General features: G+C 42.3%; 1 protein-coding gene across 9 annotated transcripts; it reads right to left on the bottom strand.

The window, feature by feature from the left end:
- Nucleotides 1–379: 379 nt before the first annotated feature.
- On the bottom strand, nt 380–20930 carry CUNH10orf71 (chromosome unknown C10orf71 homolog). Of its 9 annotated transcripts, XM_085324735.1 has the most exons (5): nt 20597–20927; nt 17483–17585; nt 15447–15509; nt 9073–9239; nt 380–7359 (listed from the first exon to the last, which is right to left on the bottom strand). In XM_085324735.1, exon 5 carries the CDS (start codon nt 7181–7183, stop codon nt 2615–2617), a length of 4569 nt encoding a protein of 1522 aa, XP_085180861.1. In that variant the 5' UTR covers nt 7184–7359; nt 9073–9239; nt 15447–15509; nt 17483–17585; nt 20597–20927; the 3' UTR covers nt 380–2614. The 9 variants fall into 9 exon arrangements, 5 of the variants coding, with proteins under 5 accessions (XP_085180861.1, XP_085180860.1, XP_085180859.1 ...); XM_085324734.1 differs by lacking the exon at nt 17483–17585; XM_085324733.1 differs by lacking the exons at nt 17483–17585; nt 20597–20927 and adding an exon at nt 16590–16667.
- Nucleotides 20931–21816: the final 886 nt, after the last annotated feature.

The following is a 21816-nucleotide window of genomic DNA, read 5'->3' as shown; positions in this document are numbered from 1 at the left end:
CTTTGTATCTAGAGTCTCCCCCCCCTGGAAAGCATGCCTTTATGCTATTCTCTGAGTACCTTTTGGACCTTTGGCTGTAGACAGCATTTATTTAAAAAAAAAAAAAAAAAAAAAAAAAAAAAAAAAAGAAGAAAAAAGAAAAAGGAGGCTTGCACATTCTGCTAGGATTTTAGATTACATAGGTTCCTTATAATTCTACCAGGGAAAACTTTAATAGATCTGTTTAGCTATACTTTAACAAGTAGATGGCATTTTGCCCTATGCTGGGTAGGCAGTTATGTTGCATAAAATGAAGGCACACAATAGAAAAGTGCAAAATGAATGGTACTGTGTCTGTTTGGTAAAACATTTGTGACGTAAAAGAAAGGAAAAATATTCATAATGGGAGCCATTTCCTTTACTTTAACAACTTGAAAATACATCCTTGTTCCTGAAACATTTGTTTTTCAAATTCTTTTCTTCTTTTGTTCAAAATAAGCCCTTTCTCAAGGGAGATTGGTTTGCATTTTCTGAATTTCAAGTCAAAGCTGGCTTAGAAATGTAAATGTTTACAGAACAGGATCAGAGAGTAGCTCATGATGAAAGGGGCCTCAGGAGGTTTCTAGTTCAATCTCCTACTCAAGGTAGGGTCAGCTATGAGGTCAGACCATCTTGTTCAGGGCTTTATCCAGTTGGCTGTTGAAAACCTCCAAAGATGGAGACTGCACAACAAGTGCTTTACTGAACATGGGCATTTGTTCTGAATGTGACAGAAAATCAAATTAAACCAGTACAAACTTGTCCATTTTCACCCCTTAGCTCTCCCACAAACATCCCTTCTCAACCACAAAATGGCCAGTTTGACAGAACTCTGCAAAATAAGTAAAATGGACAACAGAAAATCATTCAGGGCCCAACTCAAACTCCACTCAAATCATTGAAAAGATATCCTTAATGTCTCTTTACTTCTTCTATGGGAAATGTTTCAGTAAACGGCATCGATGAAAGGATGTGCCTGATTTGAACTGTAAGGGTTCTGCACATACGGCTGTCGTCAGGGACGGAGGAAATTTGGAAGCTAAGTTCAGGTTAGGGAAGTATCCAACATGCAAAGCTTTGGTCTGTGTCATGTGAACAGTCTCAGTTGTGGGAAATTAAATGTTTACCGAAAATAACCTCCATCTCAAAGATTAAAACTTGGGAAGAGGATACCTGTGTCCCATCCCCAAATCATATTTATTAACAAAAGGCTTGATTCTTCCCTTTCTTTGCTGGAAGCCAAGAGTAACTCCACTGAAAACAATCCTGTACAAATAGCCTCAGATGTGAATCAGACCCGAAGTCATTAGTATTATTCTTCTTTGGACTTCTGCACTTCACTTTGCACTGGGGAAGACAATATGAAAATGAAACAGAAAAAAGAAAACCAATACTCCAAATACAGATATAAATAGGCACACTACATTCGATATTATCATCTTTTCATCTAGGTTCTCTTATTATGCAGTTTTGGAAAAGGTACCATACAATAGATGATTCAAAAAGAGCTTAAGCAAGGGTGAGTTAAAGTTTGATACAGACTCTTCCAAAGAAGTTTCTTTCTTTTAGCCTTTTTCTAGAAATTAATACTTTGAATGCTTTATGTCTTTATTTTTAAATCACAGAATACACAAGTCCAAAATTAGGAACAACATTTTTCAGGTTTTGAAATTTAGCTCTGTATTTCACTAAGAGCCTGTCAAGAAAAAAAAGAAAGCATTTCAATTATAACAAGCAAAAGTCTTCTCATCCTAACCAAAATATAAATACTGCAATGGGATTTCATTCAACTTTTCTCCTTTTACCACAATATACCAGGTGAAGTTTTTCAAAATGAGTTTAAAGTTGAATTATAAACAACCTCTGGCTTTAGGGGAGCATATTTGGAGATTATGAGCAAATTTAAGGAATTCAGCAGCATGTTAGTGGACACTGCAAAGGTATATGAGAAGTCTGGAGCAGCAGCAATTGCACTCTGTAACTCTTGTTAAAGGGTTTTTCAATAAGGACGCTGCATTGAACTGTGTATCCACATACAATCTTCTTGTCAATAACATCTAGGTAATCAATGTGTGCAAAAAATGAATCTTGAGTTGATGGCATATTTGTAGCCACATACTTTCTACCTGTCAATATAGTTTAAAGGCACTGAGTGAGGAAAGTTCAGCTGATGCGGCATCTGTCCTGATCTCAGAGGATAGACAGAATGGTCTCATAGGTTTTACTTTGTGTCATATATCATGCAACACATCTGGGTAAAATGACACTCGCTTTGACAATCCCAGCCACTGTAATGGCAAAGCAGCAGCAACAGCAAGCAGGTGGCTTCATACTGTCATATGTATTTATTTAGCTGGCATTGCCCCCTTTATCTCACTGATGTTTTGGGACTCAGTCAATAACACGCTTCCTCAGAGTAGTCATCACTTCTCTTCTTGCAATATGCTCAGCCTTCATTCTCCTTTCCACCCAAACCACAGTGAGATTCAGATATACAATGTTTTACAAACATCAAATCTGCATGTGCTTGTGTGTGCATGTGTCTGTCTGAATAGATCTTAAAAACAGTAGTTGGCATAATTTGTAAATTTAGCTTTCAAGATACCCCTTCAGCTGCAAAGTCATCTAAATCAGTGAGGGCTACTGCATCTGTATTTGGGGTCGGACTCAATTTCTTTCTTAAGTGAACCTGAGCTTCTTCAGCATGTTGACTGTGGGAGTAAGAGGCTGGATCAATACAGGGCTGAGTATCCACAGGCTCAACATATCTGTAGTTCTGTTGGTGATTTTCAGGTAGTTCTTCTGACTCTGCTGGTACAGCTTGCATTAACCATGTAGGTTCAGAGAGCTGAGATGGTGACTTCAGTGCTGCTACAGATGAAGCTGGTAAAGGCAGCACTCTTGGGTAGGAGGTATATGGAGAATTTATATTTTCTGAAGAGGGGGTTTGGTATAAGTTCCCTTCTGAGGAAGGGATTGAGACTTGGATATATTTGCCAGTTTCTGGATCATAAAATGTCTTTAAATTAACTTCAGCTGGTAAATCAACTACATAGTACTGGCCAGAGTCAGGATCTTGGAGAAGTTTACGCTGGGTTGAAGAGGGTGAGGGGCTTACTGCTGATGCACCACTGAGTCTTCTCATACCAGTTTCTGTAGGAATGAAAGTTGAGTGAAGGGCTGGATGGAGAAGAGAATCTCTCATGGGTGAGGGATATGTTAGCATCTGCTGAGATGGTTTTCTCTCGAGAGCCGCTGTATGCTCTGTTAGATGTTTTTTCTGCTGCTCCTCTATTTTCTTTCTTTTGCTTGCCAGCTTTTTGGCCCGCCGCAGAGCCTTTTCTGTTTTCGGTGGCACAGCAGGAGGCTTGCCTGCTGCTCTCTCCCCAAGGCCCTTGAGCTCCACTCTCTCTATCGTCCTTGCAGAATTGGACTGCAGCTTCCCCTGCACTGAATCAAGTATCTCTTCAGCATATATATTAGCTTGGCTCTTTACTGCCATGTTTAGCAAGGCAGGGTTTACAACATCCTCTGCCTCTCTGAGGCTAGAAATTGTTGGTTTCTCTGACGGCGGGCTGGTAAGAAGAGAGTGCATTGTGCTGCCTGATCTGGGGCTTGTTACAGCAGAACATGTGAGATTGTCTAGCAAAACTGGTGTACCTTCTATAGGTAGGGTGTCCTCTAAAGCTTCATGGGATACAGGAGAATATGTGTAGTCCTCTGACATGGAGCCTACCATAGGGGAACTTGTCTCCCTAGTAATTATTTTTTTCGCGCAGGAGCCACCTCTGCGATTAGATAAAGGATGATTTTTAAAGTAATTAATCTTTCCTTCTGTAGAATGGCTGGGGTTGCTTAGTGCTCGATCATTATCCAGACTTAAATCTGGCTGTGTTAACTTGTGTCTTTCCCTCCCAATCTTGGGTTTCTCTTCACTTCTGCAAATACTCTCCTCGTTCTTTTTCCCAGCTTTACTCAACAAAGCACAAGTCTCTCCATCTTCTTCCATGAGCTTCCCTAATGGAAAGCTTTCTACATCTTCCAGAAGACCGGGGTCCAGTGTTGCTGAAGTAGATTCAGGCTCACAGGCATCTGTCTTTCTGCTAGCTGCTCCTTCCCTCACGTTCTGTTGCACTCTGGGTCTTGATGACAACCAGTCTAGCTCTGGGATGTGCAGCGTGTCTTGGCACTGCTTGTTCTCTGCTGTGGACACAAATCTACTTTCCATTTCCTTATAACTGCTGCTCACTGTATCGTCTAAGGAAAAGGACCTGAACAGGGGCAGCTTGACAGCCCTTATTACCTGAGGTGACTTGAATGTGTTATCTTTAATCAAAAACATACTGGGTTTGGATGAGTTAGAAGATGGTGGTGTTTGTGGCTCCTCGGACCTGGAGGTGGATGTGTCCTTTACACTGTCTGAAGCAGAATCCATGCTGTTGGCCTCTTCCTTTTTCTCTCTTCTCATTTTCTCTTTCATCAGGCCCCTCTGTTCATTCCCAGTAACCTTACTCTCATTCCTCTCCGCTGAACTAGTACCAGAACCGATACAAGCGTAATATTGCAATGCATCTTCCCCAACTGCTTTCTCTCTCTCCTTGTGGCTCTTCTTACTGTCTGCACTCATTTCACTCTTATTCCTCTGGCTCTCTTGAAGGCATGCTGTATGGATTGGTGGCACCGATGGAAATGGTTCCTCCTGAAAGGGTTGCTCTACTGTGGACACAAAAGACTGCTCAGAAGAACTACTGCTTCTTTTGCCTTTTATTTCATTGCCAGTTACTAGCATACTGGTTTGGTTCTCACTCCGTACATCCTCTGCTGGTGAAAGTTGGTTTGGGAGTGTTCTGAAGGCAAAATTTTCATTCTGGTTATCAGTCTGTCTCTCATTTACCTCACCTTCAAAACTGGGATTTTGCACTGGCTGCCCAGCTGTTGTATCTGCATTGTCTCTGCTGTATAGTTTCAGTGTTGGATGGTACAGACTTTTTCTTAAATCAAGTTCTTTTGATTGATGTCTGAACAAGGGGAAGTTTTCATTACTTCTAGTGTTTTTAACAAGATCTTCATGTTTTGAATCATCTTGCTGCAAATTGTCTCTGGTTTGATACAACAAAGGATCTGTTGCTTTCTGGGGTGAACTCAAAGTCAGATAATTATTCATGAAGGATCCAACTAAATCAGCTTTATTGTCCTTTTCATGAACAATGTCAGATAATACAGAAGTTATGTCACTTGTTTCATCCTTTTCTGCAATCTTTTTGTTACTGTCTTCTTGCAAAGTCGACTGCAAGTCATTCAGTTTTACACTCTCCTGTGTAATATTTTCCTTAGTCTTATGTCTATCCTCTAAGGCTCTTATCAGAGGAGAAGGGGCATAAATGCTTTTAACACGTTTACGAACATCCTTCAAGTTGAATAATAAACTTGTTGCTTTAGATTTGTAACTATCCCGAGACTGGTAATCATCAAACCCACTCCCCTCATGTTCTATCCCTGACATACTCTCAGTGGGAGGAGGCATCGCCGGGATCTGCTCACTTTCCACTGGGTCCGCCTCTTGTTTTGGTGGTATGATGGGTGTTAAGAGTTCCGTGATGTTGAAAGAGGGACTGCTCGATCCTGGGGAGTTTACCTGTTTAGTCAAAGGAGTTGTGTCCAGGAAAGGTTCAGCCACAGCAGTCTTTTCAGACAGCAAGCATGTCTTGCTGTTGGGCATGGATGTCTCCTTTGAAGTTTGTCTCCTCTCTGCTGTGCTTTTTGTAATCCTCTGTCTCCTCCATGGCGGACAGGTACTACCTAGCTGGGGACTGAGGGCCTCCTCCTCGGTGAACATGGCTGGGGGTCCCTGGGTGGGCAGGCCAGGTGCCTGGGATAGGGGCAAGGGAGAAATGGTCCTGTATGAAACAGACTGGGGTGAGATGGAGGCCTGGGATACAACAGGTGGGGAAATCTGGGCTGGAGGCACAAGAGGGGCTTCAAGGACAGGGGGTTTTGGAGGAGGGCCCTGATGTGTGTGGATCCTAGAGGGGGGTTGAGGAGGAAGAGCAGCATGAAATTCAGTTCCTGACGGGACTGAGAGAGGGCCCTGAGGTACATACACAGTTGGGAGGGGGACACTGAAAGCAGTTTCTGGTGGAGCTGGCTCAATCTGAAAATCTTTCTCCTGCTTTCTTGCAATAGTGGTCTTGACAGGTGGTAATTTATGTTCACGTGTGCAGGACCCTTTAATAAATGGTGCTTCTTCAAGGTACGTAAGACCTTCATTTTTTGTTATTTTATCAACAAATTCCTCTTTTTCAGTCAGCTTTTTATGATGGACATTCCATGATTCAAAAGCACTGTTCTCACTGTGAAGAAAATTACCTTTTTTTGTTGGCTCACTAACTTTCACACTTCTGTTTTTGACAGCCTTTTTAGAAAAACGGGAGAAATTTGACTTGGCTACTCTTGACATCTCAATCAGTACAGGATAATAACTATCAGCACCACAATAGCTCTGATCTGTTTTATTAGGCCTTTTCTGTGGCTCATTTTTGCCACTGAGATGGTGGCTATCTCGAGAAGCATCAGAAAGTTCCTTCTGGATGCTTAATATGGCTGTGTCATCCCAGCAAGCCATATCATTTCCATGATTTACTTTACATTTTTGAAAGCTATTTTTAACTGGCTGCTTAATGGCTGCCAGAGAACTTCCTGATCCTTGGTTTTCAGTCTTATCAAATGTCTTAATCAGAGAGGACACTTTTGAAACATGTTTATTGTTCCTTGGCCCAGGGGCTGGCAAATTCAGCTTTCTCCTTTCTGTGCCAAGGGTGCTAATTTTATCAGTCTTTTTCTCCTCCTGAGCACACTTTGGTAACTGCTGGAATGTTGAAGCCCATATTGTTTGTTCATTGTTTCTTGCTGTTAGCTTGTTGCAGACATTGCTGTTCTTGATGGCATGGTTTAATGTTGCATGGTGAAATTTAGTAGAAAACTGGCGAGTGAAGTCAGGTGAAATGGCAAGATCTGGTTCATTGTAAGAGTCTTCAAGTTCTGCCACACACAGACTTTTGAAAGCCCGAGCTGTGAGGCTGCTCACCTCTCTGTCTGTGTCATCCAGGAGACTCCCAATACTTGAAGAGTCACTGTGTCCTTCTGTATGTTTCTTATTTCCCTGCATTGTTCATGTGAGTCATGAATGAATTATCCAAATGGGTATTTTCAGGTGTCAGGTAGACAGATGATTGTGTTGAGTAGTTTCGGCTGTTCGCAGTTCACAAGCGTGAAGTGATTCCTCCAGACAGTGTGGCTACACGTTGGTTCATCTTATGGAATAGCTGAAGGAAACTTTATTCTCTGGAAAGCCAAAAATTACAAATGATCATTTTTACGTATTAACTCTATTAGACAAAGAGCATTTTCCAGATGTATCAATCATTGGCTAATTTGATCCTACATGTATTTTGAACAAAACACTAGTAACACAATAAACAACATGAAAGAGAGTTGTTATTCTGGTCAGTTCAGTAGATAGTTCAGTTACTGGAAAGTGCCATTAAAAGAGTGGTCTCATCTCAAATTCTTTATTTGGGCTCTTTGATAATGATTTAAGAGCCAAATTTCAACCATACCTCCAACCATAAACACTTCCAAATGCTGTGGATTTGTTTGGCTAGCAAGGTTAGCTGTTGATGGCCAGGGAGAATCAGCTGTAACAAAAAGGAAGCAAACTGATTTTAAAAAAGAACGTTGCCAAGTATTTTATAACACACCATGTCCTACTGCTTAAAATGAAGGAAAAAGTGGCAAAACATACTTGGCAACACATCATAACTGTAATTAAAACACTATGTGAAAATTAGAGTTGATAAGAAGATTCTATTCTCACTTTTCTGCTAGCTCAGGACTAGCAGACGTGGGAAACGAAGTCCATTGTAATGAACCTGCTTGTCTCGGGCTGGAACTTGGCTCCAACAATTACCCTAAGCAGGACTGTTCCTTGAGAAAGCAGAATGGCCCCGCAGGAGAGGATGGTCTCCTGTGCATTAGTATCTTCCAGACAAATATTGCTGGGGTAAAATATTTCAGCCACCCATATCCAGATACAGTTGGGTTGGCATATTGAAACTGAAGAGGCTGCTAATATCAGCTTAGCCAGTAGAAGGCAGGAGTGCCTAGGGGACTCTAGCAGACCCACTAAAGGAACATTTGGTTTCAGTTCCAGACATAATGAGAGCAAAAGGCATCACATTCAACACACTTATAAAATATCACAGCCTTCTATTAATCCGTGGGTACGATGCAAAGGCAAGTGTCATAGCACTGCAGTTGTTGTCTGCCTCTGCATCAGTCTGAACACAGGATGTGAATGATGTTGGATGGAAAGAGTCTTTACAAGCAAAAATAAACTCTTCAGCTATACTTGAAATACTCTACAACTCCTTAGTGTTTACTCTATAAAATCTTTAGATGCTTATTCTGACATCTAAAGGCTTGAGCAGGCTAATGACAGAACTACAGTGAGATTCAGTTTAAAAGTGTATTCAAAAGCCAGCTAAAACATACTGCATACGTAAAGTTTGATCTGTATCTCCATTTCCTAGTAGACTTGCACCATTAAATTCTGATGTGTCCAAATTCGAGAGTTAACATTTACAGCAGGTGGGGCCTATCTCCATCTAGAGCTTGGTCCACCTTAGGGCTCATCAGTGAAATCTAGATCCAGATTTCAGCCCCTCCAGTGACCAGATTCATGATCCCACTTTGACCTGAATCAGTGAGATTCTTGAATCTTGGTGAATCTTGATTCTGTCCTCATAATCATGTAATTCCAACAACTTACACAGAAATATGACCAAATTAAAACAAGCCTAATAGAGCTTCTCTCTTTTACTTTATATGGAGATTTTTCAAGAACACACATTCTTACCCCTACATACACACTCTGAATGTAATCCGCAAGGAAAAAAAAAAAAAAAAGAAAAAGGAGAGAAAGAATGAAAGTGAAAGGCCATCTCAATCTTGGTGGGATCCTTAGCTGTTATATGATGAGGTAGTACCGGTGCATACCTGCCACGTAATCTTGCGTCTCATCTTTAGAACTTCTCCTCATAATTGTACTTTGCTTTATTTCTCACCATCTTTAGTGAGGAGCTAAAAACTGTCCAATGATGTAGACTCAGCTGAAGTGTCCTGGGACATTTCCAATCTTCAGCATTTTTGACCTGAAGCGAGCTCTGCAATTTGAAAACAAAGACATTTGTTCATATGAGCTGAAGATTGGCTCACATGCTGTATTTATTCATTCACATTTTACAGTCATTTTAGGAGTGATTTACAGTACTTCTCACCAAAAGAAGCAAGTATCCAGTGCAGAGTGATAATAATCAGATAATTTGAGGGCTTAGTAGCTTGTGGAGTTCAGTTAGGTTTCTAGCAGACCATTGTCACAACCCCCTCGCACTCTGCAGTAGCCCCAACAGAGATTAATGTCTGAGTTAGCAATGGTTTCCCAGCAGCCTTCCCACTCAAATGGCAGGTGACATCTCCAGGTTAAAAAGAGGGAGTTCACTGGATGACTTCTTCCCTGCTGCTGTCTATCTCCCTGCTGTGCCCTCCTTCTAACAGGACCACAAAGGAAAATGCATATCTCCCCTCCAGCTGCATAGAACTTCCTACTGTCAAGAAGACACACAGATGTCAAAATGCTGGACTGAGAGCTAAATCAGCCAAGGTGTGAAAAATCTCTTTTTCACTGTCCCTATTATAAAGGAGATGAAAGGTAGATATCTGAGATAGTGATGGGCAATAAACAAAACAGCTTTTTTAATCAAAGAAAGCCAGAAGATACTGAAAAAAAGCTTTGCTATGTTGGACACACGTTGCTGCTACCCTTCTGCTGTGGAAAGCCCAAGGATTTTGGGCTAGTTTGTGTGTCCTGGTAGACAGTATCTATTTCTTGGAGGGAGAATTGCCTTGTACTGAGCCAATGTAAACAGAATATAGGAACAAATACAGTAAATTTTCCTGGACCAAGAGACTCCTCTGAGAAAATTTGTTATCATTGTGTAGTACCCAAAGTACACTGGCAAAAGCAGCAGCAAGGGCTCACTGCAGGGATGGTCTCCTAAACCTCATCTGGGGATAGATGGGTGTTAGCAAGCTGGTTGCGAGTGTAAGTTTAGAGAAAGCTTGTATCATTCAGAGATTTTGGCAGTCTTTTTAACTAAAAAATATAAAAGCAAAGAAACAGGGAAAACCCTCTATTGTTTGTTGCAGCCAGGAAGCAAGCATATAAAAAGGACATCCTCGCTGCACAGAGCTATTCTCACTTTTCTCCTTGTTCAGAGGTTAAATTAAGATTTTAATGCTTCTGTGGTACTCTTAACTGTGCAAAGCCAACCCTGCCACTGGAGACTGTACCGATTGTGTTTTGGCTCAATCATCAACAGAGCTGTTGACTAAATTCCAACAGCACAATGCTTATCACTATTTATTGGTGCTGATGTCTGAACTAGGAGGAAGCTTGGCTTTCAAATCTCACTGCCAGAGGTCTGAAGAAACATCTTGTCCCTTGTAAACTGAGAACATTCACTGAAAAGTGAGTAGGGTAACAATAAGCATGGAGATCATGATGTAATCTCAGCAATTATTTTCCTAGATGGAGTCACTGTTATAAAAACATCTCAGTAAAATTGATTAAAGAAGAATAGTGACCACCACTGTCTCTGAAGATCATTGTCTCACCTGGCCATAATACTTACTTAGATAGTGTAATGTTTCAAGCTGGAAAAGCTCTATCTGTATAGGTGTTCAAAGACTACAAGGACTAGAATAAAACAGCAGCACTTTACCAGTCTGCCTATCCCTTACACAGGCATGGTGACAGCTCCTGAACTGCTAGGCAAAGAAGCTGTTCATAACTAGACAATGGCAAAGTCAAATTTCTCTCTCTTTTTGGACAAGGAAGCAAGGTGCAAGGTTCAAGCTTAGCTCAGGATTCAGCTAGTTCTACAATGTAGAGGAAGAGAGTTTAGTCTATCTCCCAGATAGACAAAAGCAAGACTGAGCACTCGGAACCACTTGAGGAACGCTGAGAAACACGAGGTGCTTGCAACAGATACAATCTGAGCTACTGAAAAAACTTGCGCGAACGTACAGATCTCAAGGAGCTTAATCAGAAAGGAACCTGCCTTCCCTTTAAAGTAGGAGTTTTTTTTCAGTGACTCTCTTTAGTGTCTAGCAAGTTGTGATGAGGAGGTTAAGTTACAGAGACTATTTCTGGCCTGGCACAGACTGAATGTCAACTTTTTTCACTAGACGGGAGCTACACAAACTAGCAAACTTTGCTGGGGCGTGTGACATCACTGCTGCTGCAATATATAAAGGGCTATTTGGTTCCCCCACCTCCCTTGGGTTGGTATTTGGCTGAAATGTTGTGCCATGAGACATCACAGTGGCATTTTGGCAGCACCTCTGGCAGTTACATTGCAGTCTCAAGTCAACAGCACTGCATTTCCCTTGAGGATGAGAAGGAAAGGGGGAGGGAGGGAAGGAAGGATTTTTTTTTTCTAATCGTTGTGAGTTGGTTTCTCCATGTGATGCTCACTACACGGCATTCTTCCACAAGGAAGCCCAGAACCAAGAACCCTGAGGTGACTGCTGGCTGAGGTTTGTTTAGTCGTGTGCTTTGATCATCCACCCACCCCCGTACTACTACAGCTTTCAAGGGCTCATTATTACAAAGCATAATTAATGCTTCTTACTCCAGGAAATAGGAAAATCCCTAACAAATTGTTGATTTTTGTGCATGTATGTGTGCTTATCCACAACACACACACACAGGCTCCTAAGGAAGCGAGAGGACTGGTTGAAGTAGACCTGTTCAGCTACACGTTGTCTGGCTTAGACAAAGCTCACAGCCAGTGGCAGCTCCCTCCAGCTCACACAGGGCTAGCTCAGAGTGCTCTCCTGGCCATAGCTGGAAAGTCTTGCATGGCAGCAGAGTTCAGTATGTGAATGGCTGTTGTCAGTTAACAATTATGGCATCACTGTATTCCTCAAACACATTTTATATTTGGGGAAACTGAGGCACAAATGTCACCCACTGAGTTCCTGTCAGAGCTTAGAAAAGGAGCCATAGCCACCTTACATGAGGAAGAAAAGATACCTGTATTCTGGCTTGGGAACATCCTGAACATCCCTGTGCTGGGCTGCTTGGCCTGCAAGGAACGTATGGACTGGTCATACTGTGCTGCAGAGCTAAACGTTACCTCTGTGCTTCTAGTGCACACCCCAAAGCACAGAGATGCAGGGTAGGATGAGAGCATCCTCGCCAAGAAGGAGAGTTGCCTAGGAAGGGCAACAGCTGTGCTCCAGCCAAATTTCCCTGAACTGTGAAGAAAGGTAATTTCTGGATTAAGATGATGAGAGGAAAACTATTAGCACAAGTCTCCACTTTCCTCATCTAACAGGATAATTTTCATCTACGCTTTGCAGCTATAATGAGCAACCAAAGTCAATACTCCTTTTGGGGAAAGTGAAACCACTTTCTTCAAGTACAAATCCCTGCTCCAGCTGGTAGAGGATGGAGAACTGGGCCTGCCCAGCTTAGAGTGAAAGTCCCAAACGCTGACAGAAGTGACTAGAATAGAACAAGGTGACTTTGCCTGTTCCAACATCAGACCTTTGAGTACCGCATGGGGTAGCAAGCAATCGTATGTCCAGCCCTCAAACAACACAGACTGGGGTCCATTCCCCTTGATAATTTAGTCCAGCAATTGTGTCTCGGACAACTTGTCCTGGGCCAGAGAAGAGGAGAGACTGTTCTTGACTTTGGGCCAAATTCTGTTCTCAGTTACACTGCTATAAATCTAGAGCCATTTTATTGACGTCAGCAGAATAACTGAGAACAGAATTGGTGACTCAAAATACATCTACTTCCTAAGCCAACGCTGATGCTTTATCCAGGCTACATAAGTAACTGTTACCATAGTAAAGTGAAATCGAACATCTCTGCAGAACGAAACCTCACCCCCATGTGGCACTGGGACTAGTATGTAAATGAAAAGGATTTGGAACCTATATAGCATTCCTATGACACAAAATCATGTTCCCTAGACAACTCTGATTTTCTAACCTGCACCACTCATCACTGAAAATGGTAGTGCATTTGAGATAAAATAATTTTACTCTTTTCTACAGGTCTAGAATATCTAGACCTAAGAGCTGTGTGGTACATATTGCATAGTTGCAGTCTGGATTAGTAGGGCTGGTTGGAAATCTGAATCTGCTATTTAACCTAACTGAAACTTTCCATTTTATTTTCTATGTCAAATAATACTTTGATGGTATTGTAATAGGAAGTGTGAGGTTGTTTTGAAATTTCCATAAGTAAATATTCCAAATGATTAAAAAAAAAATCTGAATGATCTTCTGAGGGGAAATGTTGTCAAAAATACGAGAGTGATTTTTTTATTTAATCAAAAACGCTTTTCTTAAGAAAAGATAGATGAAGTAATTTTCTCCCAGGGAGCTTTACTGAAGTTGAGTGTGTTGCTGGGAGCTGGATCTGGGGCTCAGACCCATAACTCAAGGAAGGGCAGTGCAGCTTGGTGAAGTATCTAGCTGATGACTACGTGTTACACATCCTACTTGGTGTCTTCTCCCCAAAGGACATGAACCTCCTCCAGGCCCCAGCCGGAATGCTTACCTCTTCAGCTCAGACCACAAAGCTTCAAGCACTAGAAGGTGAAGACCGCATGTGAGGAAAAGTGGAAGGAAGAGAGACTGCTTGTGACAGCTATGGAGAATCATGGCCAGTCTCTCTACCTTTCCCTTTCTGGTTCAATGGCAAAGACCCAATAGTTATTTCCAGTTGCTCTCCGGACTGCCTTTCCCAATGTCCTCCAAATGCCCCATCCTGCCAAGAGGCCTGTCAAGTCTGGAAGAAGGAGATGTCTCTCAGAAAGGGTTGTATCTGGACTAAGGCTTTCTTGCAACTCCTGTTTACCCCTTCCATTACCTTACTGCTTTCCGCTGTCTTTGAAGAGTCAGTAACAAGCAAAAATGATGGAGGAAGTCAAAGGCATAAAGAGCATTACTAACACAGGCAAAGGGCAGGTGCAGCACATGAGACACACTAAAACTCTGAGAATCATGGGGCAAAGGACTGAAGTCAGCACAGACAGGTGACATTTAAGCCACTGAACCCAAACAGTGCATTTCTTGGCATTAAATAACTGACTGGAAAAGGCCACCGTATGTAACCAGGTCAGTCATCATATACTGAGATATTTATACAGCTCCCCACTAGGACGGTACATGAGCACCTCATGGCTATTTGTGCTTACAAACTCTCCTGCTGCAAGCAGGGGGATTTCTGTCTCATTTGCACATGAGTAGCTAACGCCCAGCTATAACAGACTGACTTGCCCAAGTTCAAACAAGGCATCTGTGGCAGCACAGGTAACCAAGACAGGTATGTCTTCTGAGTCCCGCAAGAAGAGCTTAACCTTTGGCACTTAAGGCAAAATACACCTTCCCACTTCTCCACAGGGTATGGTACTTTATCATGAGCCTCTGCAAGAGCAGGAAAGAAGCTTTATGCCATAAAACCCTTCAACTGAGTCTGGTGGTATATTTTGGCATTACTTTATATAATGAAATCCATACAGATTTCCAGGTGACTTATTGTAAAGACTTCCACTCCTCCTCAGGTTCCTGATGCCTCTGTTTGAGGTCATGAAGTTTCAAACCTTCTTCACCAGGCTGAGGTGACAACTGGCATTTCATTGGCACAGCTTCTCTGCTGAGCACTGACAGGATTTTGGCTCATGAGATGGGTTTTCATCTCCTTTCACTCAGTCTCACTCAGAGGATGAAAGTTTGAGCTTCTGCTTCCTGAGTGGGAGAAAGAAAATTATCTCACAGTAAAGGGGGAGTTGTAGAGTACTGAAACATCACGATGGCTAGAGACAAGAGATCACATGGAGGAAAGGGAAGAAAAAAATCATGGACAGAAAAACAAATGTAGTGGCCTAGAGGCCTTGTGAAGCAGTGTCCCAGACAATCCCTGTCCTAGTCATGAGAAAACTGTAATGATATCAGCAAGTTGGACAAGGGACCCATCCTGGGGTACTCCTCTCTGCGATCTACACAAGGAAATCCACAGTAAACATCCAGCCATGTTGCACTATTCTTTCCAAGCTTGGGGATCTGAAACTGTTCCCCCACACTTATGCTGGCCCTCCTTGTTGAAAGCTAGGGCATTGGCATCATTGGCATCCCCAGCATGCCAACACCCTCTGCCCTGTCAAGTCTACACTTAGACCATTCAAGCCTCTCAACAAGGGAAGTCTGACTCACAGCCATGCACAGGACACAGCCTTGGAAGCTAACAGGCTTGCAGAAAACAAGTATCATTCTTTTACTGGTAGTCTCACCTGCTCTTTTCCTTTATATCTTCTGCATCTTTTTTAAGGATTTGGGCAAAGATTTTGCTGATTCTGTTTTCCATAAAAAACAAAAAGAAAAAAACTCAAGTCACTTCTGGGTGCTAGGTTCGAAATTGTTTCAAGTTCTAAGTGGTTTTAACACCCACTGAGGTCCATGGGATCTGGGTATGTGCAATATCCTGAAAGACCTGTCTGATGCTACCATATAAACCTTTCGGATATATTCATCACATCTTGTGGAACATGCAGAACTTTCTAGAAATCCTGCAGGACACAAAACATCACAAACTTTTATAAAACAAAACTTCTAACTCAAAATGGACATCAAGATTTGTAGCTTGTGTTTCAAGAGTTCATCCACAACAATATGTAACACATTAACAAATGCTCCCCTTCACTCCCAGAGTCCAGTGCAACTAGTAGTATTTCTGTGAAACACATATTGAAAGATATGCCTAAAGACACAAGACAGTGTCAGAGGATACAGAACAGTGCTTTGAGGAGCATTATCAGCACAAGACAGTCTGATGGGCACAGTGCCTGCAGGCTGCATCCTGTGCCTTGCTGCCCAGGACCAGTCTGCCTTGACTTGCAGCTAAAGCAGTCCCTCTGGACATCAGGGTGCAAGGCAGTGAAGAAATCATCCATAGTTGGGTGACAAGAACTGACCCCGTCTTAGGTCATCTTCACATGCTCATGCAGCAAAGTCTGTGGACCATACCAACTGAGGCTAAGGGCATTAAAATCAAGCCCCAGTTTAATTCTCTTTACTCCAAATTTGCACCTGAATGAATTCATCAGCTCTAGTTAACCTTTATCAGGCTTCCAGCAGACTAAGCCAGGGCCAGACATGACATGAAAGAGCCTCATTAGCATGATCTCTTAATAATATCCAAAATAATGCAAAAAAAAAAAATCTAGAAAACAGATTTTAGGGGAGACTCTTTACTCTGAATCTCCAGGCTGTACTCTGCTCTAGTAATACCACTGCAAACATAATCAAACCCCAAGAGCTGTCATGGCAAACAGGTCCAGCCAGCAGATGACATGCACTGAACGGGGAAGAGAAGGTGAAGAATTTAGTTTAAAAGGTTTTTCAGCTGCAGCTGCCGGAATACAGTCATTTCTTACCTATGTGTTGCTGTAGCTTTCAAGTGCAGTCAAGAGAGCTCAGTTCTACTTACCAAGCTGTGCAGCAGAGAGGAAAATGCGCATTTATACACATGCCAGCGCGTATGACTCAAACACAGAGTGATCCATTCGCTTAACATCTTTCCCCTGATGACAAAGTGCTCCTCAACCATTTGTGATGATAACAGAGCCATTCCAGCTGAAGGACAAAAGCTGTGGCTTGCCATACTCCTGCCTGCCATCTGGAAAATGGCCATGGGGCAGCTACCCACCCATGGGAGGGCACTAAGAGGGCAGGAAAGGGGGGCTCCCCTCATTTGCCCCCTCCACGTATTATCACTGAAGGCCACATGAATGTCTTTGTGGGAAGTAAAACCCAGCCAGTCTCCTTAGTGAGATAGAAGCTCCTTCCAGCCCCCTCTTCAGTGTGCATTGAGGTTCATTTTTTCCTGGGAAACAAAGAATTCTTGTTCCTATTCAGGGATTCATTCATGGCTATGATTTAATGGTGTGTTCCTGAGGCACTTCCTCATTCTTGTAAAGTTAATGCACATGCTAAGGCTTTTCTTGTGATTGTCTGGTAAAGGATATACATAAGAGAGGGAAAGAAAGAAAGAATACACAAGTTCTCAGCAGAATTTGTGTCAGTTCCCAAAGAGAGAGGCCACTGACCCTGGCTGAATTCAGGGTAGCCCAGCTTAGGCCTCTCAGTGTCCTCTGCTAACTCAATGATATTGTCACCACAGTGCTTTTCCATACATGCAAGGCCCTCTGTAGAGCCTTGCAGACAAGCAATAGCACAGCCCAGAGCCCAGTGCTGTCACAAGCCACTTCATCTTGCCCTCACTCTTATCCTCATTCTCCCTTGCACTACAAGCAGCCAGTCTACCTACCTGTCTATGGCTTCAAGCAATTCCCAGGCCTGGTCACAAACTCCTGTGGCTCAATGAATCATTTCTCAGTTTTGGAGAAAAAGATCAAGTCCTAATGTCCCTACTTCAAAGTAAAACAAACAAAAAAATGAATTCTAGTGAGTCACAATTTTGCAATTAGGAATGCTGCCCTGTTGCTCCAGCACAAAGCCCAGACACAGCTTGTAGGCAGTGGACACTGAGTGTGCCAGAGAGCTCACACACGTGCTGCCTCTGCATAGACATCCCACACAGATCCTGGGGTGTTTGCTCCAATTCCTGTACAATGGAGCCCGGTGATGTCAAACATGTAAAGGACAGGGACAGAGACACACGTGAAATACACCCTGACCCATCAGAAGTCATCCAAAGTGGGCTAAACTGTACAAAGGTCTAAAATAAAGCTGACGGACAAGCTGAGCTGACCTTAAGGTATGACAGCTTATGCATGATCCAGCTAAAGCTGACAGACAGAAGCACATCTGAGAGTGAGGATCTACAGTAGCTGTAAACTGCCAGATACTGCTGTTTGCTAACTCCGCATGTGAAAACGTAGCCAAATATTAATCACACACACCTTTTTTAAACACTTCTCCAAAAATTGCATGGATTTTCACCTCTACCTTGTCCAAGTAGAAAATTAGAGTTAGATGGCATTCACATACTCATCTCTGTCAAAATTCTAGCACATGTCCCAAAAGAGCTTCAGACATAATGTGTAAGTAACAGAGAAAGCATCTCTGAAGTTATCAGGAGGTAGCTAAGTGAGACCTCAAAATAAAGATGTATCACTATTGAACCAGCTTTGTTCATGGGGAGGTTGGTCTGACTCTGTTACTAAATGATTTATATTAATCATTACTTGTTAATGCCTTCATGTACATCATTATTTGCAAGTACAGGAGATGGAGGATAGTGAATAATTAAATATCTGCCTTCTACACCTCTTTAAAGAGGGCTGTTTGGGAGGGGAACCAAAGGGAGGACGAAACTTCAATTTTGGGGAAAGCCTGTCCTCTGATGGCTTCAGCACTGCCTCAGTTTCCCTGAGACTGTCTCAGTGGCAGTATCTGGTCATACAGGCTTGAGAGCCATAAGAACCTGGCAAGCAGCAACATGATCACGAAACACTAGGCTTAATACACACAAATACATGTATATGTCTATAGATATGTGTGCATAGGTAGTCACTGACCCACCCAAAAAACACATGTAGTCCAGATTGAAGAAGTACAGTGTATGCCCAAGGGTAAAATTCCCCTGTCAGGGCACACATACAGCCCTCACCACATTCCCTTTCACCGCACACCTGTCAGCTAGTTCGCAGATTGCTGGTCTCAAAATAAGACCCTACCTCAAGCCACATACACTAGCTCTAAAAGCCATGAACTCCCCCAGCTGCTCAGAGCAGCCAAAGCTGTGTGTGAGCTGATACGCTGGCTGCACACAGTCTAGCACAGTGGAGCCTACAGCTAAAAACCACTTGCAGAATTTCCCTCTGCCAGCAATTTTCTGTATGCATAAACTAAGCTAAACTGGAGAAGGGGAAGACTGATGCAGCTGAGTGGCATTTTCTTCCATCCTGGCTTGCAGGGTTAGTTTGCTTTTTTCCAGATCTTGGCGAGATTCTTTCTTTGAAAGTCTGCGCGACTTTCACACAGCTCTAGTAACACAAGCACAGACACTATCAAACCCTGAGCACAGATAACAAACATTTTAGGGAAGCAGAGAGGAATAAGCAGCTACAAGATGAAATATCCATGTGTTTTTGGTTGGTGAGGCAGTTAATATCTTACCTCCTTCTGGCCATGACCTTCAAGTTTACCGGAGAGTGCCTGCTATAACTGTTTTGCTAAGTTGGGAGTATGTATGTAATTTAAATACTCTTCCAGGACAAGCATGGGAGGATGAGGAGATTTAGTTGTTTATGGGCCCCAGCACACCAGGCATCTTTCATTTGTTAGCATTTCCCGCAGGCCTCACCTGTCAGGCATTTAACTGAAGGCATTTGCTTTTTTACATAGTCACTTCTCTGAAGAACTGAGGGAAAAGAGTTCCATGGCTTTGATCCTGTTTGGAAAGCTTACATCTCCTTCTTACTTCTTCTCACTTTTCCTTCTCTCCAGCCTTTCTTTCAGCAATGGCAGAATGTAAGTGAGGGACCCTCTAACTGATACTATTATAGATTCAGTATGAACAGGTCATTTAGCCTGGTGCTAGAATGCTTTTCCCTATTCAGATCTAACTGAATTGCCTGTTCATAGACCATTTAAAAAAAGTACACACAGTTTGGATTCTCAAGCCCTTTTTCAATTATTTCTATGTTTTTATTTCACTGCTGAGTTCTGCAGCTGGGCTAATAAAACATAGTTCCTTGGGATGGCAGATTAAGAAGTTCTGCAACAACTGGACTCAGAAAAGCTTATGCCATTTAAGAAATTTTCCAGTGATTAAAATTGGATACAAGTCATAGTCACAGTCATTTATACTGGCCTCTTAGCACTGCCTAGGTATTTGAACTATTTTACTTTTTCAGGCTCTACTGCATACTAATTGCTGCCTATAAAATATTTAAATTGTTCTCTTCTTATTTGTTCCAAAAAAAGAAATGTAAATGCCTTCAAATTCCTACACAAATCACTAAAGTTTTTAGAAGTATCTTATCTGTAGGCAGTAATCATCTGGAAAATAAAATCAATGTATATTTGCTTAAAGTTGCTTACGACACAATGTGCAGGACAATTAAATGGAGCTTCATAGCAATTTAATGAGCTTTCCAAAAGATTATACTCCTTCACTAAATAATATAACATTATGTGTCATAAGCAGGATTTACTGCATACAAATCTGCACGAATGTCTCTTTCTACATACAGACTTTCCAACATAACCTTGCATTTTTCAGAGTGGAAAAAGTTGGACAAAACGAAAGGACTTTCCACTTCCAGTCACTGAAGAAAAAATACAAATGCTGTTTGATTTCTCTCATCTGATCAATTACACAGTTGATCCCTGGCTGCAGACACACTCACGTACTCAGACACCACCATTCTTAACCATTTCCCTGTTTAAAAACGCCCATACACTTCCCCCTTACCTTCTGTGTTCCAGTTTCCTGATCAGAGACAGTACAGTGCTGTGCTTTCTTCCCTTAAGTCAAAGCCCCAGCACATTTTACAGCAGCCTGCTTACTATTACCATTTCCCATTATTCATGTGTTTCGGACTCTCCTTCTGAACATGATTATCTTAATAGAAACAATCACTGAAAAGCAAGCAAACAAAAAACAAAGTGGAGGAGCTAACCCTGGAGCCCTCACAGACCTGCCCAGCCAGGTGAAGTGCAGTGAGCAAGGAATCCAAAGTTAGTAAAATGTATTTAAATAGTTATCAGGCAAGGGGAAACCGAACGGAGATCATGGTGGGGAAGAGGCAAACATACGTATTGGAATAACCATGCGGTGTCAAGTAACAGACAGATGAAACAAACAGTCATCAGCTATTTTTACATTCAGATTCGCCATTGGTAATGCTTCAGAGATAACTAACACAGAAAGTCATGTTGTGTGATTGGCTCGCTACTGCCAGTGATTCAGACCTCAAAGCACTACATTTTTGTATCTGCAGGTGGAAGTAAAAATGTTTATTAAGGTCACCATTAAAAATACTGTGTAAAAAGTGTGTTTGTGAGTAACACATTGCTTTCCTAATGATGCCTTTTCATAAATAGCTCATTTCATCATCAAGCCTGGGCAAATGTATCCAGCGTTGTCAGAGTAAGGACCCCATTCCAGCGTCCTTCCAAAGCAAACAACACCCGCAGCGTCCTGGGAGGCACATGTCAGCATTGGGTTTCACTGGGTGAACTGCAACAGGATATTCAATAATAGGGGAAATATGCCATGAAGTCAGCAAGCTAAGTTTTTGTACAGCAAATATAAACAATGGATTGCATCTTGTGCAATGCCGAGGGCACAGAGCCCCTTACTGAAATCACGGGGATCTTCCGGAGCTCTGCGTCACCATCACACTGCACTTGAGCCACAGACTGCAGCAAAATTAAGAACAGAACCTCTTGTGATTGTGGCCCAAATCCTGCTTCGATGGCAGAGCCAGGCTCGGGGTGAGCTCAGTACTCGGTCACATCTTAGAACAGAGCTAATAACTGTATTTTTACAGCCTAAGCTGAGTAACAACCCTGCTGTATCCTCTGTGGAGAAGTCCCAAGCATCGGGAGAACTAATCCTCCCAGCAACCCAGGAGCAGTCTGAGCTCGCATCCTCAGAGAACAACAGCTTATATTTTCCAAAGCAGCCTT

Source organism: Rhea americana, unplaced genomic scaffold (genome assembly GCF_003343005.1).
Source record: "Rhea americana isolate MKP2758 unplaced genomic scaffold, rheAme1 scaffold_93, whole genome shotgun sequence".
Taxonomy (NCBI): Eukaryota; Metazoa; Chordata; class Aves; order Rheiformes; family Rheidae; genus Rhea; species Rhea americana.
Note: the sequence above shows the minus strand (reverse complement) of the source record. Positions and strands in the feature narration are given on the sequence as shown.

Excerpts from the sequence above, each read along its gene's own strand:
- CUNH10orf71 (XM_085324735.1), bottom strand. The coding sequence starts at position 7,183 with ATGCAGGGAAATAAGAAACATACAGAAGGACACAGTGACTCTTCAAGT.